This window comes from Lutra lutra, chromosome 4, assembly GCF_902655055.1.
Source record: "Lutra lutra chromosome 4, mLutLut1.2, whole genome shotgun sequence".
Lineage (NCBI taxonomy): Eukaryota > Metazoa > Chordata > Mammalia > Carnivora > Mustelidae > Lutra > Lutra lutra.
Genome location: NC_062281.1, coordinates 110,907,599 through 110,935,564, shown reverse-complemented (window position 1 = coordinate 110,935,564; position 27,966 = coordinate 110,907,599). Strand labels below are relative to the sequence as shown.

General features: G+C 34.9%; 1 protein-coding gene across 2 annotated transcripts in view; it reads left to right on the top strand.

Annotated features, from left to right (window-relative positions):
* The window catches only part of SLC30A7 (solute carrier family 30 member 7), an 88,362-nt gene that overhangs the window by 10,352 nt on the left and 50,044 nt on the right, over positions 1-27,966 (top strand). For both annotated transcript variants that reach the window (XM_047727249.1, XM_047727248.1), the window contains exons 3-8: positions 5,397-5,510; positions 9,657-9,744; positions 10,443-10,569; positions 18,686-18,829; positions 23,071-23,121; positions 27,415-27,550. In XM_047727249.1, coding sequence (XP_047583205.1) covers positions 5,397-5,510; positions 9,657-9,744; positions 10,443-10,569; positions 18,686-18,829; positions 23,071-23,121; positions 27,415-27,550 — 660 coding nt within the window. The remainder of the gene's footprint in view (positions 1-5,396; positions 5,511-9,656; positions 9,745-10,442; positions 10,570-18,685; positions 18,830-23,070; positions 23,122-27,414; positions 27,551-27,966) is intronic.

Below are 27,966 nucleotides of genomic sequence, written 5' to 3'. Positions count from 1 at the left end.
CTCCAGTAATTCATACATTTTGTTCACCTTTTCCCATAGATCCTTTAACATATTAATTATAGTGATGATAGTTCCAGTATCTGAGCCAGTATCTTGGTCTGGTTCTGTTGACTGCTTTATCTATTCACAGTGAGTTCTTTCTCTTACTCTTTATTCTTTATCTTGAAATTTTTGATCAAAGTCTGGATATAGTGAATAAAAAGCTGTGGTTATTAAAATAATAGTATTTATAAACTAGAAATAGATATGCCTCTTCTGTCAAGCCATTATTGGGTTAGGTTTTTGCATGTGTCACAGAAGCTTTCTCTTCATATTCATGGCATTCCCACCCTCCCTACTAGTATTCCCCACAAGCTGTAGGCTGCTGTTTCTTACTACTCAGTGCTAGGTTTTTAGTGACAGCAGAGGGGCATTCATTAACTTAACCCTGCCTCAGTCTTTTTTTTTTTTTTTTGTCAGAGAGAGAGAGAGGGAGAAAGCAAGCACAGGTAGACAGAGTGGTAGGCAGAGGCAGAGGGAGAAGCAGGCTCCCTGCCAAGCAAGGAGCCCGATGTGGGACTCGATCCCAGGACGCTGGGATCATGACCTGAGCCGAAGGCAGCCGCTTAACCAACTGAGCCACCCAGGCGTCCCAACCCTGCCTCAGTCTTAAGCAGGCCCTGTGAACCTGGCCTTGGGAGTATGTTTTGTGTTGTTTTCAACATTTTTGCCCCTCTTGTGAAAGCAAAACTGCTGTGTACATGTGGATAGTCTTGGGTGAGAGTGAGTTTCCTGCTCTTTTTCCAGTGGTAGCAGAACATCTGCTTTGTGTTGGTGCAGAATTCTATGTCCCTCCTTTAGTGACTTTTTTTAGTGGTTGCTTTAGATGCATAATATGGATTTTTAACTTACCACAAGTATGTTTATCTTTTTTAAAAAAACTTATATTTTCTACTGTCCTAAGCGCTTATTGCCATTCATTTCACTTTTATGTGTTGAAACTCCACAATACAGTGCACCTGTGTTTGCTTTATACCAGGAGTTAGCAAACTTTCTCTAAACAGCAGATGGTGAATATTTTAGGCTTCAAGGGCCATAAGGTCTCTCACAACTTCTCTATTCTACTGTTATAGCACAGAAGCATCAGTAGACAGTATATAAATGGATGAGTGTAACTGTGTTCCTGTAAAACTTTATTTACAAAAATAGATAGTGATCTGGGCCATAGCTTGCTGATCTCTGTCTTAGATAGTTATCATTTTTTAAAAAGGGCTTTATTGAGATAACTCATATACCATACAATTCACTGATTTAAGGTATATAATTAAATGGCTTTTAATATACTCACAGAGTTGTAAAACCATCACAACAATAAATTTTAGAACAGTTTTATTCCCTGAAAGAAGCCTTGCACCTGTAGCCATTGCCCTCTAATTCCCTTATCCCCTGATTTCCCTAATTCTAGGCAACCACTAATCTACTTTCTGTCTGTATATATTAGCCTACTCTGGCCTTTCATATAAATGGAATCATAATGTATGATCCTTTGTGACAGGTTTGTTGTACTTAGCATGATGTTTTCAAGGGTCATCCATATTCTACATGTGTTAGCATTCATTTATTTTTATTGCCAAATAATATTCCAGCAGTGTGTGAGAATTCTGGTTTCTCTACATCCTCACCAACACTTCTTACTGATTTTTTTTGACTTAGTTATCAAAGTGTGGGTATGAAGGTGTTTCTCATTGTTTTGATTTGCATTTCCCTGAAAGGTAGTTAATGATGTTTAGTATCTTTTATGTGTTTGTTGGCCATTTGTGTTTCTTTTTTGGAGAAATGTTTACTCAGGTTCTTTGTTCATTTAAAAAATTAGATTATTTATCTTGGGGCTTCTGGATGACATAGTTGGTTAAGTGACACCTTGGTTTTGGCTCAGGTTGTGATCTCAGGGTCATGAGATCTGGCACTGCATCAGGCTCCACACTCAGTGCAGAGACTGCTTAAGAGTCTCTCTCCCTCTGCCCCTCCCTCTGGTGCTTGCTCGCTCTCTTTCAAATGAATAAATGAATCTTAAAAAAAAAAAAGAAAATGGATTATTTATTTTTTTGAAGTGTTTTAAGAGTTTTTCATATAGTGGCACCTGGCTAGCTCAGACGGTGGAGCCTGCAACCCTTTATCTTGGGGTTGTGAGTTCAAGACCCATGTTGGGTGTAGAGATTACTAAAAAAAAATATTTTAAGGGGCACCTGGGTGGCTCAGCAGGTTAAAGCCTCTGTATTTGGCTCAGGTCATGATCTAGGGTCCTGGGATCAAGCCCCACATGGGGCTCTCTGCTCAGCAGGGAGACTGCTTCCTCCTCTCTCTCTGCCTGCCTCTCTGCCTGCTTGTGGTCTCTGTCTGTCAAATAAATAAATAAGATCTTAAAAAAAAAATTTTTTTTTTTAAACAGAAAAAGAGTTCTTCCTATACTCTGGATCCAAGCCCCTTGTTAAATATATGATTGGCAGATACTTCCTCACACACGTGCATTATCTTTTAACTTTGTTATTATTGTCCTTGGAGGAACATAAGTTTTAAAATTCCAGTGATGTCCAGTCTGTGTTTTCTGTTTTTGCTGTTACTTGTGCTTTTGATGTCTTATTTATATAAGAAACTGTTGCCCAATCCAAGGTGGTGAATATTTTAGTTTGTTTGTTTTTTTTAAGATTTTATTTATTTGTCAGAGAGAGAGGAGAGCGAGCGAGCACAGGCAGACAGAATGGCAGGCAGAGGCAGAGGGAGAAGCAGGCTCCCCGCCAAGCAAGGAGCCCGATGTGGGACTCGATCCCAGGACGCTGGGATCATTACCTGAGCCGAAGGCAGCTGCTTAACCAACTGAGCCACCCAGGCGTCCCAATATTTTAGTTTTTATGCATAGGTCTTTGATCTATTTTGGGTTAATTTTTGTGTATGGTATGAAATAAGGGCAAAAACCATTTTTTGCATGTGGGTTTCCAGGTGTAACAGTGCATTTGTTGAAAACACTGTTCTTTGTATCTTGGCATCCTTGTCAGAAGTCAGTTGACCATAAATGTGAGGATTTATTTCTAGATTCTAAATTCTGTTCCATTGCTCTATAGGTTTACTTTTGTGCCGGCACCACACTGTTTTGATTACTGTAACTCTGTAGTAAACTTTGAAATTGGGAAGTTTGAGTCCTCTACCTTTGCTTTTCTGTATGAGTTTTAAGAACAGCTTATTACTTTTTTCAAAGAAGTCAGCTGGGATTTTGATAGGAGTGAGTTGAATCTGTAGATCAATTGGGGAAGTATTGGCATTATAACAGTATTGTCTTCTGATCCATAAATATGGATGTCTTCCCATTTATTTAGGTCTTTTTAATTTTTTCATCAGTATTCTATATTTTAGAGTATAAATTTTATACTTTTTTTGTTAAATGTGTTTGTATTTTTTTTGATGCTATTGCGAATGGAAATTTTATTTTATTTTATTTTTTGTATCATTCCTATATAGGAATACAGTTCATTTTTGTATGTTGATAACTGTGTCCTGCAACCTTGCCAAACTTGTTTATTTTAATAGGTTTTTAGTGGAGTCCTTAAGATTTTATATATATAAGATCCTGTCATCTGCAGATAGTGATAGTTTTATTCCTTCACTTCCAGTCTGGGTGTCTTTTATTTCCTCCTAACTTCCCTTGTTAGATCCTCCAGTATAATGTTAAATAGAAGTAGTGAGAGGGGACATCCTTATCTTATACCTGATCTTAGGGGGAAACATTCAGTCATTAGCCATTAATTGTGCTGTGGGATTTTTGTAGATGCCATTTAAGAATTGAGGAAGTTCTTTCTATTCCAAGGGTGTTGAGTGTTTTTGTTATGAAGGGGAAAGTTAAATTTTGTCCAACTCTTTTGGCACCTGTTGAGATGATCTTGTGGTTTTGTCTTTTATCCTCTTGATATGATGTGTTTGATTGATTGATTGATTTTCATATATTGAACCAACCTTCCAGTGTTGGGATTAATCCCACTTGGTCACAGTGTATACTTTTTAAAATATATATTCTTAGATTCCATTTGCTAGTATTTGTTGAAGATTTTTGTATGTATATTTGTGAAAGATTAGTCTCTTTCATTTCTTGTGGTGTCTTTTGTCTCATTTTGGTATGCATTTTGGTATGAGAGTAATACTGCTCTTATACAGTGAATTGGGAAGCATTTCTTCATCATCTGTTTTTTTGGAAGAGTTTGTAAGGGATTGGTATTTATTGTTCTTTAAATGTTTGGTAAAATTTATGTTTAAAAAAATAATAGGGACAAAGGTTAATAGTATTGATGCCCAGAAATATGCACACCTGTTACTTTGTCAGGCCGTTAGTGTGGGAGTTTTGAGTCTCTGATCAAGAGTTGACTAGCAACAAGCCACTGACTTAAGATTTTTTTTTTAATTTTATTTATTTATTTGACAGAGAAAGATCAAGATCACAAGTAGGCAGAGAGGCAAGCAGAGAGAGAGGGGGAAGCAGGCTCCCCGCTGAGCAGGGAGCCCGATGTGAGTCTCGATCCCAGGACTCTGAGATCATGACCTGAGCCGAAGGCAGAGGCTTAACCCACTGAGCCACCCAGGTGCCCTTGACTTCAGATTTTTTGAGTGGCTTTTACCACCTTCTGTTTAGGGTAGGGCTTGGGGTCCTGGAGGATTTTTTCAGTGTTCTTGCTCCGCTGTCAGTTTCACCAAGCCCTGCACACCTTGCCCCAGGGGAGTCTCTGCTCTTGCTCTATCTTGCTCTCGCAGATAGATTGCTATTGTTTTGTACTCTAGTCAAGGCTTTCGTTGCAGGGGAGAGAGAATTTGGTTCTCCTGCTGGAGCCTTATTTTTAGGCAGTCCCTTCATACTTAGAGCCAGAGTGGGTATTATTAATGTTCCTGCCCCTTCTCCCACCTCTCCCCACAGCCTTTTATCAGAAAAAGGAACAGTTGTCTTACCCTCTTCCGACAGCAGCAGACCTTTGCTTTTTATCAATGTAAGATCTTGGGCCCAACGTGGCTTCAGACTTGCCCCCAGCAGTAAATGGCTGGGTTTTTCTCTCTCTCTCTTTCAGTGGCAGCTGACCTCTGCCAGTGACCAGAGAGTAGACAAAACCCTGCCCCTTCTCCAGTAGCAGCTAGCTTTGTTTTTACCCCTCTTTCAGTAGAAGCTGTTCCCCCCCACCCCCGCCGCCTTGGGCAAGGGTTGTTAGGATTTCCTTCTTAGGTGTTTAAAATTTATCCTTAATATTTTTCTATGTATGGTATTTCAAGGTTGTCTTTTTAGAAGATTAGTTCCTGATAAGCAGAAGGACATTGAGAGAATTTAGAGAAGGATGCTTACTATTTGGTTACTATTATAATATGCCAATATGTCTGTTCTTTTACAGCTTAGGCTTGATTTCCGACTCTTTTCACATGTTTTTCGATAGCACTGCCATTTTGGCTGGATTGGCAGCATCTGTTATTTCAAAATGGAGAGATAATGATGCTTTCTCTTATGGGTAAGACTTTTTAAAAACCTTTTTTTTAAAGCATAAGAAATACAGAAAAAATACAAATCTTAAGCACATGAATTTTCACAAATTAAACACATTTGTGTAACTTGAGCCCTTAACCCGCCTGCCCCCCATTGCCTCCTTCTGGTTCCTTCCTGTGCAGTACTTCCTAACTCGGTGGATTCGTTTTACCTGTTTTGGAACAGTGTTTACTTGGAATCTACAGCATGTACTTTTTTTTGCATCTAAGTTCTTTTGTGTTCTTTTGCTTAGAGGTAGGACATCTTGGTTTTACCAAAAAATTTTAAGAGAAATTTTTTGCTAGATTGGAAACTTTCTTAACTCTTAACCTATTTTGGGTAGGGGGTTGGGGGGGAGAAGAAGAAAGTTTCAGTATATAAAAATGGTCATGTTTCTTTTTTAGAGGGATATTTTTTTACTGACTTATTTAAAGTTATCTTTATCTGATATGATTTTATATTATTTACCCTCTTCAAGCTCTACTTTTATGAAAAATGTTTCTTTTCATACTCTTGCTCAATTTGGATAATTAGTCAAATATTGGAGAGTGTTTTTATGCTGGAGAGACTATATTGGAACATCTGGTCTCACTTCTGAGCCTAGTATTATTTAGAGGCAGAGTTTACCTTTTGCCATCACTGATTGGGAGAAGCAGTGGAGTGTCCAGTGTTTGATTGACTCTGCCTGAATGTTTTCTTTTTCAAGTTCATAGAGTATTTTGCAGTGTAATTATATTTATGTGTAAGTAGCACTTAGGGGTAATACCTTCCTTCTCTGTCTCTCCACCTTCTTTCTCTTTCCTGTTCCCCTCTCTCACCTCTTACTTGTTGACTCTTTCTCTTCTGTCCCCCTCCCTTGTGAGTGCTTTCTCACATTATCTCCTTTCTTCACTCTTACCTGTTTTCTCTTTTACTCTCATCTCCATCCTCATTTTCTCTGCCGTCTCTCCTGAACTCCCATCTCCCTTCTCTTGTTCTTTTTTTCCAGTTCCTTGTGCCTCTGCTCATGATCTCTCTCTGTTCCTCGGCCTTTCACACCCCTTCCTCTCTTTCTCTCTCCCACACATCTTTTATCTTTTTTTTCTCCTGTTTTCTCTCTCTCTCTCTCTACCCTCGGCCACTGTCTCTCTCAGGCTCTTTCTTATTCCTCCTCCCTCTCAACTTCTTAGCCCTAGTTCTTTCTACTTTCCCATCCCCAGTCTCGTTCCTTTTTTCACTGATCCTCCTTCCGGAAGGTTCCCTTTCCTTTATAGTGTCTCTCCTTCTGTCCTACCTGCTCACATCCACTGTCTTATGCATACTGCTTCCTGTTCTCTCTTTTACTCTTGTTCCCTCACTGCTTCTTCTTTCTCTCCACCATCGCTTTTGTTCTCAAGCCAGAACGCATGCACTTCTCTTGTATGTGCTCTTGTTCTCTTTAGATATTTATCGAGGGCCCATATGAGTCTGGCTCTTTGCTACTTTTAAAGATGAATAAAAGATGGCTTCTGCCTTGGAGGAACTTGTGCTCTAATGAGGAAACAATACTGTAAAAAAACACCATAAAAACTGTACATTGTGACAAGTGCCAAAAGAAAGATAGATGAAATTCTGTGACAGAACTTGCTGATTTTGGGTATAACCAAAGTGATGTGGCTCTTTGTAAGATTATAAAAAGTGAGACAAAAAACACTAATATACTGTTTCTATTGACTACAGTGAGGGATCTCTATATCTATAAATCCAAATAGCTCAGAAGAGAACATTTTCCATGGCATTATGCAATCAAAAGATTCCTAAGTGTATTTTGGATCATTAAAGAAAGATTGCATGTAAAGTTCTAATCTTATGTTGGAAAATTAGTAATTCATATGTACTATAAATAAAAAATCTGATTAGAATATCTTATTTAACAATTTTTCAGAAAAAAATTTAAAAAATATTCAGGATAAACAGTAGGTGACAATTAAAATTATCAGTCCCTTAAATCTTAGGGTACCTATTTTTTTCTATTTATAAAGCACAGTGTCCCATTCTAAGATGGTTTTTAGGAACAGCTTTGAATACCTCAGTATCATAGCAGCTTTTAACTATTCAACTCTAACTAGTTAATATAGGAGAGTGATAATCTTGCCACCTTTTTATTTCTTGTTTTGTCTTCTTGTTTGCTTTTTTCTTTTGAGAAGGGAAAAATTAGTAAAATCTAATGCAACATTTGAAACTATTAATAGTTGCTATAGTAGTAAGTAGCAGCAGTAATAAAATGTAGGTACCAGTACATCAGAGTGACACCAAATAGGCTAAGCCTGGGGATGAATCCCTAACCCCCCAGTTCAGTATGATCATGGCAGCAGACTGACTGGTAGAAGAGTAACAGGAGGAATATGAGAAGCAGAAGACTTTTCAGTATTTCTTTATAGAAAAGTCATCTTCGTGTCTGGTCACACTCCTGTTTTTGAAATAGCAATGCCAGCATAAAAGTAATATATGTCTGAAAGGTAGATGAATGCACATGTACATGCCTTTATATGTATGTATGTATCATTGTGTCTTTTTTTGCCATGGCTAAAGAATTCAGATACCATCATACTTCATTAGGCAATAGCACTTTCATGAATGTGCTGTTTTCATTCCAAGACTCACTGTATTCAAGTAAATGTAGTCATTTGTAAAGGCAAGTATGTCTGGTTTTCACGTTTTTCACTTCAACCCTGCAACCAAGTTTAGCAAATATATTAAGCTTAATTAAGTCACTTTAGCCCAGCAGTTTATCAGAATTTATGGAGCACCTATTAAGCTAGGCATTAGAGACAAAAAGACACCTGGATAACATTCCTACCCTTGATCTTGAAATTTAATGGAACTCAAGGACAAAAGGCTTTCTATCAGTTATTAGCTATGGAATAGAAGAGTGGGCTAAAAGAAAGTGCTTTTCATTTTGAGGTTAGTAACCCTGCTGATATATTAGATCAATTCCTAAGTGTTTACTATGAAAAGCCAGCGGAATTTAATGAATGTTCTCTCCTGAAAAATAAAAAGGCATATGCTTTGACAAATATTATGTAAATTTAATTTATTCGTATGTGTTAGAAGGTAGAAGTATGCATTATTTCTGAGTGGAGAAATATGTACTATGTTGGAATGTACTGACAGAGCAAACTCCCAACAGGACTGAATAGAGTGCTTTTTAAAGAGTTTGTTCTCTTTACTTTAAACATAGTTCTTATAGTAAAAATTGTATTACCTAGAAATTGACATAGAAAGCTAGAAGAAGCAGTGTTTCTGATTCTCCTATTATATTGTTTAAGGACCAGAGTGATTAACTGCTGTCAGCACCCTTTGAATAATGTTAGGACATGTAAAACTGCCAAGTTAAAGTTGTTTCTGATGACTTTAACTAAGCCAAATAGTACCTTATGGAAAAAATAAAATCTTTCCCCAATGCTTCACGCAGGTAGGAAGCAGAAAGCTTCAGAAGTCCATGGAGAAAAAGACAGGTATTTTTAACATAGTTTAATGAGTATTATGTGAAGCTAGAATTGATTGTAAAAATAGGTAATTGAAACATTTTTGTTTAATTTATTTATCTTAGAAAAGAGTGATAGAAATATAAATCTCAAGTTATCTCTGGGGTAATTCAGAAATAATTTTATTTTCCTCCAGATCAAAGCTCCATTTTCCAAATATTTGAGCAGAAAGTTACAAAACAAAAAAAATGTAAGGAATTCTTAGAAAAAAAGCAACCAGTAAGTTAGAAAAACCCCTCTTTCAAGTCCTTTTCTTCTCCTTTTTATCTTTAGATCCTTCCTTTGCCTACTTGTCTAGTCTAGTTTTTCCTTCTCCAGGGGCAACTTGAGATTTACATTTCTGTGAAAGGTCTTTCTAAATCTGCTTATTTTAAGAAGGCCTTTATTGGCTTGTAGAAATGGATGTATTTTGCAGTATTGTGCTATTATACATAATTCATTATAATTAAATTCATTTCCTCATTTCTACAATATATGTAGAATAAAACACATTCTACATAAATACTAGAACTTTGCTGGCTGCTTATAACCATATAAATATGGTTTTAGAACCTCTGAATATGTATAAATTTATTATTTAATTTTTAAGAAATAATAATTCAGTTGTTTGCTTTGCTCTTCTTTAGGTATGTTAGAGCGGAAGTTCTGGCTGGCTTTGTCAATGGCCTATTTTTGATCTTCACTGCTTTTTTTATTTTCTCAGAAGGAGTTGAGGTATTGTAAATAATGATTAGACTCACTAAATTACATTTCTATAATGAAAATGTTTATGAACTAAAGGTACATGTTACAGAGCTCTTTCATGCTATTAATTATTGAGGACAGTCTTGGGTTAGGTAAAATATTATGTAAAAGGAGCTTATAAAATAGTTGAAAAAATTAAGTATATGTGAAACTACTTGAAATTGAAAACAACCAAATGATAGTGCTTTATAGGCTATGAATGAAGTGTTGACTCTATGAAAACTAAAAGCACAATCTGGATAGTGAGGTCTGTTGGAAAGAGTTCTTAAAAAGAACCTGAGAGTTTTGCGGGTGAATCTTTAATATTTGGTACAATAAAAAAACGGAAAGAGAAAATTGAAAGATCAGTGAACTTAAAATGAATGGCAATATTATTTAAGATACCAAAGAGAGAGAGGTTTTAGACGAAATAGTCATGCTTTTAAATATCTGGTTTTTTATTTATTTAAATATTTTAAATATTTAAAAATAGTAATTATTACCTTGTCTACAGTAAGTGAGCACTGTTGTTTTGTTTTTGTTTTTTCCCTATAAACTGTCTTGGCATATATTTTTAGAATGCTTTTAATTTTGAAAATAATAAATTTTTAAAGATTGCTTTTTGTTTTTACCAATTGATCAATCAGAAATTATATCAATGCTCTTTGTTTGTATTATGTGTTTTCTAGAGAGCATTAGCCCCTCCCGATGTACACCATGAGAGACTGCTTCTTGTTTCAGTTCTTGGGTTTGTGGTAAACCTAGTAGGAATATTTGTTTTCAAGCATGGAGGTCATGGACATTCTCATGGCTCTGGTATGATGGTTAGAACACTACGTTTCTTCATTTTTCTCTTTTCCCTCATAATTGTCATTTTTGAAAATTGATAAATTTTAAAGTTAAAACCTATGTTGATTTTTAATGAAAAAAATATGTTAATAGACTTTTATTAATGTCTTCCTGAACCATCACTCCCCCTTCTCCATGTTCTTCCCTCTGAGTGCCATCTCAGGATTACACATGTTCTCAGCTTAGTGTGGATTCTTCCAGAACCCTGCAGCTGATCTGTTTAGTATGACACCATTTATATGAAACCAACAAATAAACATAAAAACCACAAAACAAATCTAGTTCCTAAAAATTAGAGTGTATGTGGGTATGATTCATTATACCCTCTGTCTTCGAGATCCTTCTATTTGGTATACATTAGTCTGCCTTCTCTTGTGAACATAAAGCTCCATGGTGTGGGATACAATGGCTTTTTTAAACTGGTCTTCTGTATATAGACTTTAAAGTTCTTTCCACATGAAGCATATCCTTGTGAACATGTGCAAGTGTTTTTCAAAAGCTGTATTGACCCATTTGGTAGCCATTAGTCACATGTGGCTATTTAAATTTAAATTATGGTTAATTAAATTTAATAAAATTAAAAATTCATTTCTTCAATTACGTTAGTGATGTTTCCAGTGCTCTGAAGCCACATAGGGCTATCATATTGGATAGCAGATGTGGAACATGTCTATCACCACACAAAGTTCTTTGAATTGCAATGTGCTGAAATATATGTAGAGTTGCTGGAACACAGGAAACAGAGTTTTTTAGTTTCAATAGACAATGGCAAATTGCCCTCCAAAATGGCTCATCCACATTTACCCCAGCAATGAATGCCAGTACTGATTTCATCCCATTCACGTCAAAACTTACTATTATGGCTTTAACACTGTTTTGTTAACACTTTGATAAAAATGTTATCTCATTTTATTTATTATTTCTCTGATTAGTAGTGAGGTTGAAAATCTTTCTGTGTTTTTAGGCCACTCAAGTTTTTCCTCTCCTAGAATTGTCTATTTATTTTTGCTTGTTTTTCTATGGTCTTCCTGTTAATCCATTTATAATAATTTTTATATATTTTGTATACTAATCATTTGTTTTTTGTGTTGCAAACATCTTTTCCCAATCTATGGCTTATCTTTAAACTTTTATATAGGGTTTCTTAATTTGGATGTATTCTTAGTGTTTCTGTCTTACTTTTTTTCTGGTATGTTTTCTACTTTGTTTGAGAAGTTTCCTATTCCCAAGTCATAAACATATACTCATATTTTAATACTGTTAAAATGTCAGGGTTTTTTTCTTCATCCATTTTGTTCCTTCATCTGTATGTAATTTGTTTTCATAATGGGGTGAGTTACGACTTAACTTTGTTTTTTTTTCAGTGTGAATAAGCAGTTTTCCAAGCACCAATTATTAACCTGCCTTTTACCCCATTGAGGTAAAAGAACACTTTTAGCCTATATTAAATTGCCTTTCAAAGTTGTTTGGGCTTATCTTGCTCAACTGGTTTTTTCATCAGCTTGTCAAGTTGTATGAAAAATCTTTTTGGGATTTTGACTGGGAATGCATAAAAGAATTTTTATGTCTTTTACTAAATTGTCTTAGCTATTTCGATAAAGATCTTTGTATTTTTCGGTCAGTTCATTTTTAGGTAATTGAATGTTTTTATTACAATTAGGAATAAAAACTATTATTCCTAATTGTCTTATTGCATAACCAGGACCTCTAGCACAGTGTTGATTAGATATACTTGGTTTGTATCCTTGTGTCCCTGAATGATCACCCGAGTAACTTAAAAAAACGCTGGTGCCCAGGTTTATCCCAGAACATTTTTGTTAGAATCTCTGGAGGAAGCCCCAAACATCAGCATGTTTTAATGCTCTCCAGATGACTTTAATGTGCATTCTTCTTAAGTCAATGAAGAATGCTACTGAAATTTTACCATTTGGTCTGATGTTTATGGTCTGCTTCTAATGAAACTATTTTATCAAGTTAAGGATATTACTTTTTCTTCCTGCATCTGAAGTAATCATTTTTTCTCTTTAGTCAATTTAAAATTTGTAATTACATTGATAGATTTTTTAAGAAACTATCCTTAAATTTTATGGTTAAAATGTATCCATTTAGGTCTGCATTTAAGTGTGTGATGCATTTTCAGTCAATTTTTATATATGGTATGAGGTATGGGACCACTATCATTTTCTTATATATAGATTTCTGGTTATCTCAGCACCATTTGTTAAAAAGATTATCCCTCCCCACCCCACTGAATTGTCTTGGCATTCTTGTCAACAGTCAGTTGACCATGAATGTGAGAGTTTATTCTGAACTCTCAAGTCTATTTCATTGATCTATTTGTTTATCCTTATGCTAGTACTCTACTGTCTTGTTTAATGTACCTTTGAGGTAGGTTTCAAATTGGAACATAGGAGTTATCCAACTTTATTCTTCTTTTTTAAGATAATTTTACCTATTCCTTACTAATTTAAGATTATTTTACTTATATATATTTCCATATAGGGGCTTTTGGATGGTGCATCTGGCTAAGCATCCAACTCTTGGTTTAGGCTCAGGTGATGACCTCAGTTGGGGTCATGAGATCAAGCCCCGCACTCTGCTCAGCACAGAGTCTGCTTAAATTTCTCTCTTCCTCTTCCTCTGCTCACTCCCTCTGCTCACTCCCATGTGTGCATGTGTACTCTCTCTCTAAAGTAAATCTTTAAAAAATTTTTTTAAGATCAGCTTACCAATTTCAGCAAAAAAGGGCAGTTGGGATTTTGATAGAAATTGTATTGAATCTGTAGATCAATTTGGTAAGTACTGTCATGTTAGCAATTTTAAGTCTTCTTTTTTTTTTTTTTAAGTTATTTATTTATTTGACAGAGAGGGAGAGATCACAAGTAGGCAGAGAGGCAGGCAGAGAGAGAGGGGAAGCAGGCTCCCTGCTGAGCAGAGAGCCTGATGTAGGGCTTGATCCCAGGACCCTGAGACTATGACCTGAGCTGAAGGCAGAGGCTTAACCCACTGGAGCCACCCAGGCGCCCCACAATTTTAAGTCTTCTGATCCATAAACATGGGATGCCTTCCCATTTGCTATAGCTTCTTTATTTTCTTTCAACATGTTTTATTATTATTAGTGTACATGTTTCACACTTCTTAACTTTACAATTAGGCTTTTTTTGTTGTTGCTAATTGTAAATGTGATTGCTTTCTTAATTTCATTTTTTGATTGTTCTTTACTAATGTATAGGGTTACAGTTCATTTTTGGATATTGATCTTGCATCTTGCCACATTGCTGAAGTTGTTCAATATTCTAATACATTTTTAATGGATTCTGTAGAATTTTTTGGCATCATGTCATCTGCAAATAGAGATAATTTTACTTCTTCCTTTTGCATCTGAATTTTTTTCCTTGCTTAATTACCCTGATGAGATGTTTCAGTACAATATTAAAGGGTTTTTTTATTTATTTGATAGAGAGAATGCACTCATGCGAGTGGGGGGAGGAGCAGAGGGAGAGGGAGAAAGAGAATCTCCAGCAGACACCCCCCCCCCCCCCCCGAACATGGAGCCCAAGGCAGGGCTCTATCCCATGACCCTGAGGTCATGACCTGAGCCAAAACCAAGTGTCCTACACTTAACCAACTAAGCTACCCAGGTGCCCTACTTTAGTACATACATTCAGTACCGTACATTTCAGTAAATAGAAAGTGGTGAGAAAGGATATCCTTATTTTTTTTAATGACTTTAGGATAAAGCTTTCTTCTTCTTCATTAAATATGATGTTAGCTATGTTAGCCCTGTATTTTTCAGAATTGCCCTTTATCAGATTGAGGGAGTTCATTTCTATTCCTAGTCTACTAGGGTTTTTTTTTTTTGTTTTTTTTTTTGTTTGTTTTTTATCACGAAAGGGTATTGGGTTTTGTCACAAATTTCTCCTTCATTTTTTGAGATGATCAATTTGTTTTTATCCTTTATTCCATTAAGACGACATATTACATTGCTTGGTTTTGGGGTATTAAATCACCTTTTCACTCTTAGCATAAATTCCATTTGGCCATGGTTTATCTTTTTTATATATTGCTTCATTTGGTTTGCTAGTATTTTGTTGAAAACTTTCGTGTCTGTATTCTTAAGGAATTTGGGCCTGTAGTTTTCTTTTGATGTCTTTGTTTGGTATTGGTATCAGGATAATACTGGTCTTATGTAATGAGTTGGGAAGTGTTCCTTTCTCTTCTGTTTATTTTTTTAAGGGGGTAGGCAGGGAAGAGTGTGCAGTATTGGTATTTTTTAAATCTTTGGCAGAGTTCCAAATGAAGTCTTCTGGGCCTGGGCTTTTCTTTTTTGAAGTTTTTAAATTATTCTTTTTTTCTTTTTTTTTTTCTTGCTCGTTAAAATTCTATTCAGATTTGATTTCTAGGAATGTTCGTTTGTCCATTCCATCTAAATTATCTTATTTGTTTACTTTAGTACGTCTTTTTTAAAAATTCATTTTATTTCCATAAGGTCAGTTGTGAAGTCCTCTTGTCCCAGTTTTAGTAATTTGTACCTTCTGCCATTTTTTTATTGGCTAATTTAGTTAAAGGTTTATCAATTATTTTTTTTTTTAAGAATGCCCCTTTGGTCATAGGGAAATATTTTTCTAAGCACTGCTGAAATATAATTTGTAAGTTTGGTATGTCATGTTTTTTCATTTCATTTTTGTTCATCTCAAAGTATTTTTCAATTTCCCTTGTAATTTCTTATTTAAGAGTTTGTCTTTCATTTTTCTTCTGTCATTGATATCTAATTTAATTCCATTGTGATCAGATGATACACTTTTTAGGATTTCAGGTTCTTTTCAGTTTACTGAGTCTTATTTTATGACCTAGCGTTTGGTCTGTATGGACAAATATATGCTGGATAAGAGTATGTATTCTGCTGTGTTCTGTAGGTGTCTGTTAGGTCTTATTTGTCCATAGTTGTTCAATCTTCTAGTTTTTTGTTGCTCTTCTGCCTAGTTATCTACTTATTATTAAAAGTAAGTATTGAAGTCTCCAGCTGTTACTGTTGAATTGTATATTTTTTCAGTCAGTTATTTTAGGTTTTGGTTCATGCATTTTGGAGCTGTGTTGTTCAGTGCAATATGTTTGTAATCATCATATCTTCCAGATAGATTGATCATGTTATTATATATGTTCTTTTTTTCTTAAAGTAATTTTTGGCTTACAGTTTATTTTGGGTGATATTATGATAACCATTCCAGCTCTTTTTTTTTTTTTTAAACTCCTTACATGGTGTATTTCTCTTTCGGTCTTTTTACTTCCAACCTGTTTATTATGTCTTTGACTCTAAAGTATGTCTCCTATAGACAAAATGTAACTGGATCATATTTTTTTAATCCATTCTGACAGTCTCTGTCTTTTGATTGGGAAATTTAAACAATTTACATCTCATGTAATTACTATTAAGGTAGGATTTACATCTGCCATTATGATATTTGTCTTCTTTATCTTCTGTTCTTTTTGTTACTCTATTCCCTGATTCCTGTTTTTAAGTAGATACTTTCTATTATACCTTTTAATTCTCTTGTTTCTTTTACTATGTATTTTTGAATATTTTCCTAATTGTTGTCCTGGGGATTACAAGTACCATCTTAATTTAAATCAGTTTAGTTCGGATTAATAGTAATTTAGTAATATGCAAAACCTTTGCTCCAATATACTTCTCTGTTCACCTCCCTTCTTTTTACTATTATTGTCATACAAATTGTGTGTTTTTATGATGTCCATCAGTACAGTTTTATAATTATTACTTAATGCAGTTGTCTCTCAAAATATGCAGGAGAAGAAACAAGTCACAAATTTAAAAATACATTTATCCTCTGTCATAATTACCTTTACCAGTGCTTTTTATTTCTCTGTGTGGATTTTGGTTACTATTTAGTGTTCTTTCATTTCATTTGCAGGTAGTGTTTTTGTTTATGTGGTAATATCTTATTTCTCCTTTATTTTTAATAGAGAGAGTTGAATTTAGAATTCTTGGTTGAGTTTTTTTCTAACATTTTGATTTTTGTCATCCCACTGGCTTTTGACCTCCATCGTTTTTATGGAGAAGTCACCAGTTAATCTTAGTCAAGTTCTGTTATATATGGTAAATTATTTTTATCTTGGTGTACAGTTTTCAGTGTCTCTTTGACATTCATCAATTTGACTATTATGTTTCTAGATATGGCTCTGTTTGAGTTTATTCTTCTTGAATTTTCCTAAGTTCCTTGAATGTGTAGATTAGTATTTTTTTTTTTTTTTTTATCAAAGTTGGGGAGTTTCTAGCCATTGTTTCTTCAGATACTTTTTTCTGTCTCTTACTTCCTTTGGTTTTTGGGGACTCCTTAATACTTAATTTGGTATACTTGATTTTCCACAGGTTTCTAAGGCTATGCTTATTTTTCTTAATTTTCTTCTTTTCTGGTCCTCAAAGTGGACAGTCTCTATTGATCCATCTTTAGGTTTGCCTAACTGTAGCTCAGATATGTTGTTGAGCACTTCTAATAAATATTTCATTTCAGTTATTATATTTAACTCCAGAATTTTTTGCTTGATTCTTTTTTTTATAATTTCTCTTTATTGATATGCTCTATTTGGTGAGTTATTGTTGTTATACTTTCATTCTTTAGACATGGGTTTCTTTATTTCTTTGAACGTATTTATAATGGCTGATTTAAATAAAGTCTTTGTCTAAAATCGGGGTCTCCTTTGGGAACATTTTCTGTTGGTTGCTTTTCTTTTTCTCTGTATGTGGCATACTTTCATTTTTCTTTGTGTGTCTTATAATTTTTGTTGTTGAAAACTGGACATTTTATATCATAATGACTCTGGTGTCATTACCCTCTCCCTTCAAAGTTTGTTGTTGCTAATATTGCTGTTTGTCTTGTTGCATGACTGTCTTGGATTTATTGCTTTCTTGCAGTGTATGGCCACTGAATTTTTAGAGCTGACTCTAATATTCGCCACACTGAGAATAGAGATTTTCCTAAGGAACTGCAAGTTTGAACAAAATACTTAACTGTGCTCTGGAGACGCTGCTTTTAACAGCTTTCAAAGAAGTCAGATCTCTCCATTGTCTGCAGTGCTGCTGGCTTTTAGCTACTGTCAGCTGAGGTGGTACAGGAGGTGAAACAGGAATAGCCCCAAGTAAAAACAGCAAAAACCGTCTAGTCTTACGAAGTTTGATAGTTTCTTCTTGGATGGGTGCTTTTTAGTTTGTTTTCTGGTTTTGGTTAATTACCAGAGTTCTGAACTGGTTAATTTTTAAATGTGTCCCTTATATTTGTGTTGTTTTAGAGAGAGAGCTAATTTGCCAGTATCACCTCTCTACCATTTTGGAGTTGATCTCCCCCTTATTCATGATTTTTCATATAATGCAATACTGGATTTGGTTTACTGGTATTTAGGATTTTTGTGAATATTAGTGATGTTTTTGAGTTGGGTAACATCTGATCTTTTTCTGTGCTTTGGAATATCTTGTATAAGATGTTTCTTTGGTGGTTTAATACTTTTTAGGTCTGCTATGGACAGAGGATTCAGCATTATTTTGTTTTTGTTTTTTCTAAAGATTCTACCTGCTATAATGTAATTCTGCTGATCTTTTATCAAATACAGTGGCTTCCCTACCTCTGCCTCAAAGTGACCATATGCATACATTTTGTTTCATCTTTGATTATATATATAATAGTACTTCACAAAGTTTTAGCTAAGATTTTTATCTGTGGTCTTCACTGCTTTATCCCCAGTGCCTTATAGGAACAGTGCCTATAACATAGTATCTTTCAAATAGGTATTTTCTGAATGAATGAGTAACATTATCTAATCTCTAAATATTTCTGTGTACTTCTCACTTATTTTCATCTCTAGTAAAGTCTACCACTTCCCTCCATATTTCATTTCCTTCCCATATTCCATGGTAGGAACTCAGTCAGTTTTAATGAATCTGTAACACTTTTTACAAGTAAATATTTAATTGAATCTCTTTTTAAAGCTAATTCTTTTCACTAATGTCAGTATTATTGTAACCATTTTCATAATATGTTTTTACATACTTTTTGTTCTAACTACTTTTTAGGCCATGGACACAGTCATTCCCTTTTTAATGGTGTTCTGGATCAGGCACATGGCCATGGGGATCATTGCCATAGTCACGAATTGAAACACGGTGCTCCACATAGTCATGATCATGCTCATGGGCATGGGCACTTTCATTCTCATGGTGAGTACAGCCAAAATATTTTCAAATGGACAGCCTTCCAAATACACAGAAATTTTGTATAGATTACTCTCTTAGTTGAAAGAGTCTCTTGAAAAGGTTTTGTAATCAACTGCCTTTCTAATGAATCAGACTAAATGGTTCCCAGGGCTAATTCATGTTTAGTATATAATGAAATTAACTCAGTATAATGCCATGGATATAGCTTTTTTTCAGTGACTACATTATACTGTGTGCCACTATTTTAAATCAGTGTCAGTGAATGAGAAACAAATACATTTTAGCAAATGAAAATTATAATTTTTTGAAGTACAATAAGGCCTTTTGTACTACATATAGGCTTATAAAAATACAACAGGGGTTTTCAGTTTTGCACGTTTTCATTGTAATTTTTGGTAAATATTGCCTGATACTTCCCTTCCACATCTTCTTTATCCATCTGTGGATGGACACTTGAGTTGCTTCCATAATTTGGCTACCATAAAAAATGATGCAATAAATAATGGTACATATATCCCTTCATATTAGTGCTTTTGTATTTTTTGGGTAAATACCCAGTAGTGTGATTACTGGATTATATGGTAGTTCCATTTTTAACTTTTTGAGAAACTAGCCAGGTGCCCCTAGAATGGAGCTTTTCTATTACTCTGGAATATATTCAGTGGACTCCAAATAACTTAGTGATTTGAGAACTACTCTCACCCATTCAAAAACTTATAAATAGTTATAAATTTAACAACATCCTGTTTATCTTTGAATTTTTATTTTCATTCCAGCATTTTATAATAATGGATTATATTAGGTTAAGTTATTGATTGATCATGTGTTCTACTTCTTGGCAATAAAATGCATATATAAATTTAAATTTTTTATTTCCTAGAAACATAAGATTTAGCATTTAAACACTTCTTTTGGATGGAGTTATTGTAGTTATTACTAAAAGTCAATTAAAGTAATTCTATTTGAAAAATGTTGATACATTATAATTATAAAAGGCAACATTTTACTTAAAATACATATCTTAGTGAGATAATTTGAGCTCTTTTTTTCCTCAATTAGTGTATGGATAAATGACACTTAACAATATAAAAATGTTTTGGCAATAAGTCTGTTCCTATTTTCTAGCTTTATAATGTAAGTAATAAGAAACCTTAAATAGAAGAAATTGTGTTTATAGCAGTTCCAGTCAATTCTTTGAACACCTTCAGAATTACATTCCAAAAATTACATAGTGATCTGTTATCAAAAATTATTTTTGATGATCTATAGATTGATAGTTTCATTAGCATTCTATTAAAAACAGTTGGATGGGGCGCCTGGGTGGCTCAGTGGTTAAGGCCTCTGCCTTCAGCTCAGGTCATGATCCCAGGGTACTGGGATCGAGCCCCGCATCGGGCTTTCTGCTCAGCGGGGAGTCTGCTTCCTCCTCTCTCTCTCTGCCTGCCTCTCCACCTACTTGTGATTTCTGTCTGTCAAATAAATAAATAAATAAATCTTAAAAAAAAAAAAAAAACAGTTGGAAACTTTATTGTTTACAAAGGGATTTTGCTGGTTGGTCAATAGAGTCATTACTTTTGTAGCATTACCACCAATATTTGCAATTGACCCCTTGTTTGTTGCCCTAGAATTTTTTTTATACCTTGAGTAATGCACTGCAGTAAGAATTTAAATAGGTGAAAGGTAGCTTTTTTTTAGCCAAGGGGGAGAAGGGTAAGTGGCAAAGAAGAATTTACATGACCTCAGGGCACATGAAGATCATAGTGACTAGTAAAAGGAAATGCTAGGCTTCAAACACAAGGAAATCTGACTCCAGTGGTTCCTGGGTGCCTCAGTTGGTTAAGCATCTGCCTCCTAGTTTTTTATGTCGATTGAGTGTCCCACTCTTAATTTTGACTCTGGTCATGATCTCGGGGTCATAGGATTGAGCCCTGAATAGGGTTCCTTGCTCAGTGGGGTGTCTGCTGGAGATTCTTCCACTCTGTAAAATAAATAAATAAATAAATCTTTAAAAAAAAAAAAAAAAGGAAATCTGACTCCAGAATCTTCTCTTTACTGTTATTTCTGCCTCCACTGTTTATTAGCCAGTCTGAGGATATACAAGTAATAGGGCCATGATTCCATTTTGGGAGACATCATAGTCTCAGTGGGAAATACTGTGAGCTTTATATTTATTGAAATGCTACACTGTCAGTTAAACTAGTTGGTTTTTTGTTTGCTTGGTTTAACTGCTCCTATCTCAGTGACCCAAACAGTAAAAGTATATATATTGCTCTTGGGTTAACAGGGTAAAGGATGGTGGGTGTTTCTCATTCAATTCAGGGATCTAGGTTCCTTTCATCCCTGGGATTCTTTTTTTTTTTTTTTTTAAAGATTTTATTTAATTATTTGACAGAGAGATCACAGGCAGGCAGAGAGGCAGGCAGAGAGAGAGGAGGAAGCAGGCTCCCCGCTGAGCAGAGAGCCCGATGTGGGGCTCGATCCCAGGACTCTGAGATCATGACCTGAGCCGAAGGCAGCGGCTTAACCCACTGAGCCACCCAGGCGCCCCATCCCTGGGATTCTTGACCCTTGGAATCCTTCACTGGATTCCCTGCATCTCCCCAGAGATAGGGTACATAGAATATCATGTGGGGCATTTTTATGAGCCTAGAAGTGGTTTACCTGTCGTATTTCTTTTTTTTTTTTTTTTTTTTTTTTAATTTTATTTATTTATTAGAAAGAGAGACCACAAGCAGGGAGAGTGCCAGGCAGAAGGAGAGGAAAAAGCAGGCTCCCTGCAAACCAGATCCCAGGATCTGGGATCATGACCTGAGCCAAAGGCAGACATGTAACCAACTGAGACACCCAGGCACCCTACCTGTCATATTTCTTTGCTTAATACTGTTAGATATATAACTTAAGAGAGCACGAGAAATGTAGTTTATTTGTTTACCAAAGAAGAAGAAGAAATGGGTGATAAACAAGTAGCCAGCCAGTCTCTACCACAGATAACAGATTTTTTGTCCAGAAGGACTTTTCAGATTTTACATAGGTAGGTGGGAGTTATGTTGTTTTATACAACCATTATATTAGTATAGCAGAATATACCTTTCCACATAATTATGTCAAAAATTACTGTCTTTATCTGGATCTACTACCTTTAGACAAATCTCTTGCCTTGATCAGGAGCTGGATTTTTAGGACAGTTAACCCTTTTGACAATCAGCACGATTTTTTAATGTGACTGCGTCTTTCTCCCCACCATATGCAGTGCCATATCACTGGGCAGCATCTTCTAGCATTGTTACCATCTCTTATCAAAGCTGTAGTAAGGCTATGTCAGCTCTTTGGTACTGTGGGCCAAGAACCATGACCCCAGGCAGGCTTTCTGTTGGATATGTTCAGAAAGTTTGTCAGACCTCCTAATGATCTCAATATTGCTGATCTTTTACATCATTTACCTATGTTTTCTGCTTTGATGTTAAAGCTCATAGTATCTTCAGAGTCAGTATAGAAATTACAGTATTCTTTTTATTATCTTTTTTTTTTAAGACTTTATTTATTTATTTGACAGACAGAGATCTCAAGTAGGCAGAGAGGCAGGCAGAGAGAGAGGAGGAAGCAGGTTCTCTGCTGAGCAGAGAGCCCTATGTGGGGCTCGATCCCAGGACCCTAGGATCATGACCTGAGCTGAAGGCAGAGGCTTTAACCCACTGAGCCACCCAGGTGCCCAGAAATTACAGTATTCTTAAATTTTTTCATCATAAAGGTAAAATGAAAAGTATTTTATCTCCTTTCTTTGAAAAGCTTGCCACATCCATCTAGAAGCTGTTGGAAAACTCTTGTTTGCCACAGTCCCGTTACCCTGGGTGCTGACCTGGTTTCATTTCTTGGACTTCTTGTAACTTTCAGCAGTAGTTTTGTTTTGTTTCAGTTTTCCAGTTGTAAAATTAATGTAGCAAACTGTAGTATAAGATATGTTATGAATAGCAGGAGACTTTTCACTATGTTCTTAATTTACCATGTTTTACCAGATTGCTTGATATATTAATTTCCTTATGTGTGTACCACTGATGCATTTTGAAGTTGCCCATGTCTATCTCCATTAAATTATTATATTAAATTTAAAAAATAATTTTGTAAGTCTGTTGTGGCTGTATATAGTCATGCATCCTTCATGATATATTTGAATGAAATGTTCTCTGAATTGGAAAAATGGAATTGGTAATTGAAGATATATTTTAAAGTAACTTAACTCTCTACAGATGGTCCCTCCTTAAAAGAAACAGCAGGACCCAGCAGACAGATTTTACAAGGTATGACAAGCAATTTGTATATTTCTCAGTTTTATGAAATAGGTTTCATTGTATTGAGCTATCTGAAATTCTCCTGTAAGAGAAATATGTAAAAGTATTTGTGTCTATAGTATTATCTTTCCTTGTGACTTTTTAAATATATACTAGTAGGCATATTAGCGTACATTCTTTGAACTATCACTTGGCTATTTTCATAGATTTAATAAGATTACAGAGGTTAGAAACTATACTGCTTAACTATAAATAATAGTCATGCCCATGACTATAGTAATATCATAGTATAATATATTTGCCTTCATAGAATTACTAAATATTTTTTTTCCAAGTTCAGTATTTAGTATGTATTTACACTGTGGAAAGATTTAGAGGAAAAAATGAAATGCATTCAGACCTTCAGAATTGAAGACCAAGAGTGAACGCTAATGTAGTTGGATTTGGGGTGATAATGACGCCAGTGTAGTTTTATCCCTTGTAACAAATGTACTACTCTGCTAGGAGATTTTGACAATTTGGAATGTTATGCCCAGGACAGGGGTATATGGGAAATCTCTCTACCTTCTGTTCAGTTTTGCTATGAATGTAAACTTGCTCTAAAAAATTAACTCTGTTATGTTAATATTAACTTATATATAAAATGCAAAGTGAAACCTTTGTCATATCCATTGGCATCAAATGACGATGGCTAAGCAGGAGCTTACATGCCATGTAAAACAGTACATTACAAAATTTTATAAAGCAGAGAAAATCAGTTTTGTCTGTGAATTATGACAGTTTTTCTTTTTGCGGTAGGAGCCAATCTTTGGCTCTGAATTTCTGTTTAGACTTCATCATCAAAGTTTCCTAATTTCCAGCTCCCCACCTTCCTGCTTTTAACTTTTGACTTCACTCTGACTCTCTGAATAGCTTGTGATCCAATCCCTAGTGTGCCTATTTTTCTCCACTATTTCTTGATATAGCTCTAGCTTTTCTTTTTTTCCCCCACTATGAATGTGCTCCTCCATACTGAGGAGTTTATTTCAGGAGGCTTAAATGTGTCTTCCAGTCACTAGTTTTCCATTTGCAAAATATATAGAATTGGTTTAGAACAGCATTTGCTGAAATAGCTTGTAATCATGCATATGTAATGCATCTATATCCAATGCTATAAATTAGCCTTGATAATATGAGTTTATTTTTAGTTTTGGAAATCATCACAAGTTGAGAGGAGGGAGGTTAGATTTGCCTTCCTAATTATCTTTTATATAAGCTGTTAAGAAAATTACTTTATGTTTTCTGAGTATCCATCAATTTATGGTGGCTGCAGCAGCCCAGTAGATATCTCAAGGATAGGGAAAAGTGTCTGGCATTCAGAGTTTCCACGTGGATACTCATACATGAAAACAAACTGAGGTAAATGAGTTTTTCAGTTATTTGCAGCATCTTCAATATGACCTCTGGCTAGAGGAAATGATCAACAACAACAAAGCAAAGATTTAGAACCCCAATGACTCACATATTAAAATTACCAGATACGAAGTACAAAAAATTAAGAAAATATATATATGACCTCTGGCTTGAGTGTTCTTGGGCAGTGAACATATCCATATGCTACCAAGTCCAGCTCTCAACTTTTAAATCCGTTAAACATACTGGTTTAAACTTTTTTCTTTAGTGATTTTTCTTCTTGGAACAGTTACTAGAAAGTAAGTAGGGTTTAGGTAATTAATAACACTTGCTAATAAAGCCAATTTTCAGGTTGGGGACTTTTCAGTCAAAGAAAAATCAAGAACAAATGATTCTTTTCTCTTCCCTTTCAATATTTAGAGCTGTTTTCATGTCTGATCCTACTAAAACACTGATTAAAGAATATAAAGACTTGAAATCACATGTCACTTAAGAGTTTTGAAGCTTAGATACCTTCAGTCTACTTTGATGGGTATTTTTCTTCAATTTTATTTTTTAAACTTAACGTGGCCTTGACACTTATTAGTCTGTTTAATTCTTTGCTATTTGAAATACCCTAGAAGAAGAGATTTTGTCTCTAAGTATGCTTCAGCATATTTTTGTTATAGGAAATAGAGCCATTTAGCTTTTTGAAGAATAGTTATAAAGGTCAATACTCCATACGAATGAAGAAATATATTAAGTACGGTGGGATGAATTATATTTGGTATAATACTTGATATAAAATTACACAGTAGTCGATGAAGCAAAAGATAATTTCCTAGAACACATTAAGATTTGATTCAACGGATTCTTTTTTTTTTTTTTAAGATTTTATTTATTTATTTGACAGAGAGAGATCACAAGTAGGCAGAGAGGCAGGCAGAGAGAGAGGGAAGCAGGCTCCTCGCAGAGCAGAGAGCCCAATGCGGGGCTCGATCCCAGGACCCCGAGATCACGACCCGAGCCGAAGGCAGAGGCTTTAACCCGCTGAGCCACCCAGGCGCCCCAAGATTTGATTCAGTAATAGTCTGTTTTTAAATTATTAGAAAGTGTTTTCAAGTTTTAGCAAATCTGTTTTATACCTAAAAAATAAATGGTTTGCCTTTAATTGTCCAGTGAATAATAAAGAAGTAGAATAAATACTTCTAAAGTAGACACATGCTTTTTACATATTATTTCTTTTCAGATAGAATAAATGCTATTTTAAAATGTTCCATTTTTAGTAATATGATTTAAGTTTGTTTCAAAGACAGTATTTTACTATACAGTAAATTTTACCTATTAGGGATCTAAATGTTGAATAATTTATTGTCTTAGTTAAGTCTGTTTAAGAAATAATGTATTTTAAACTTCTTGATTTTTTTTTTAAGATTTTATTTATTTATTTGACAGAGAGAGAGATCACAAGTAGGCAGAGAGGCAGGCAGAGAGAGAGTGGGAAGCAGGCTCCCCGCTGAGCAGAGAACCCGATGCGGGGCTCGATCCCAGGACACTGAGACCATGACCTGAGCCGAAGGCAGTGGTTTAATCCACTGAGCCACCCAGGCGCCCCAAAACTTCTTGATTTTTTTAATGGTTTTCCATATGATTATTAACTGTTAATATTTAATGGGTTCTGGTTCTGATCCCAACTTCTGACCATGAACTAATTCTGTGCCCAATTCCAATGGGGGCGTGAAGAATGTATTCTCATACCAGCAAGCAGTTCTCTGATAACCGGAGGTCAGAGGGGCCTGGGACTGAAAGTTCCAACCCTCTAATCATATGACTGATTCTCCTGGCAGCCAGCTCCCATCCTTAGGTGGGGTCCAAAAGTATATTAACATTAATGAGAGACACCTTTGTCTCTGTCGCTTAGGAAGTTCCAAGGGTTTTCCAGAAACCAGAATGAAGACCAAATATGTATTTCTTATTATAATCACAATATCACAATGCTATATAGATTTCAAGACAGAATATCAGTATCCTACCAATTTAATATTTAAATACCAAGTATTTAAATATTAAATATTTAGCAAGTGTTAATTTAATTAACTTTTATTAAAATCTTTAAAATATTTTATATTTGCTTTTAAATATTCATATCTCTACTTTCTTTCTTATCAGGTTTGAGATTAATGTATAATTTTAGGTAACAAAACCTTCAGGATAATTAATAAGTATATCAGGTTTTATAGTCACAGTCCATAGGAAATTTAGTCTCAAGTAGTAATAATTTTAGTTACCAGCAGAGGGCTCTGTGTATACATATATTTGTAATCATAAACACTTTTTTTTTTTTTGTTAAAGATTTTATTTATTTATTTGACAGAGAGATCACAAGCAGGCAGAGAGGCAGGCAGAGAGAGAGGAGGAAGCAGGCTCCCCGCTGAGCAGAGAGCCCGACGCCGGGCTCGATCACAGGACTCTGAGATCATGACCCGAGCCGAAGGCAGCGGCTTAACCCACTGAGCCACGCAGGCGCCCCATAAACACTTTCTTGAACAATTCTTTCAGCCTAATACCATTTTCTTCTAACAAATTATTAATTAACTTGTGGAATTTTTTAACCAGAGCTGAATGTGCTTAAAATAAACTTGTTTCTGTTATCCCTCATGTATGTTATATCAAATATTAAGGAACATTAAAAACAAGTATAATTTATGAATCAGATATTTTAACCCCTGCTGATATAAAAAAGGAAAGATTATTTCAATTTCCAGAAGTATTATTACTTCATTATTGAGCAGTGAATCTAAATTCTCCCTGATTTTCAGATTGGTATTTAGTTTTTTAATATATAAAGTCAAGAATACAGTTTTAAGAAATATTTTTATTTTTCATTGATCAGAAGATACTATTTTGATTCTGATTATGCTTTGTTCCCAGGTGTATTTTTACACATTCTGGCAGATACACTTGGAAGTATTGGTGTAATTGCCTCTGCCATCATGATGCAAAATTTTGGTCTAATGATAGCAGATCCAATTTGTTCAATCCTGATAGCCATGCTTATAGTTGTAAGGTAAGTGTTGTATGTTACTTTCAGGTATTAAAATGAGAGGTGAAAAATGTGGTACTTAAATTACAGATCTACAATGCAAATTATGATTGTGTTGGCTTTTTTTTGGCCTTTAATAAATTCCTATGTAGATTATTTCTCTTTGCATCTTCCTATTTTTTTCTTTTGCCATTTATTTCTTGTTTAGGTTTTAATGTTTCTTTTTGGTATTTAGCAATTAGTCTTTTGGGTTTGCAATCCAAATTAGTAGGATATTTTTGAATTCAACATTCTATCTGTAGAGTAGAACACTGATAATATAAAATATATTAACTATAGTTAGAATCTTAGTCTGTATCTTACAAATGCAAGAGAATGTTATTGTCTCTTCTACAACAATTTAATTTATAAAGTTACATTATCATTGCAGAAGTCTTATA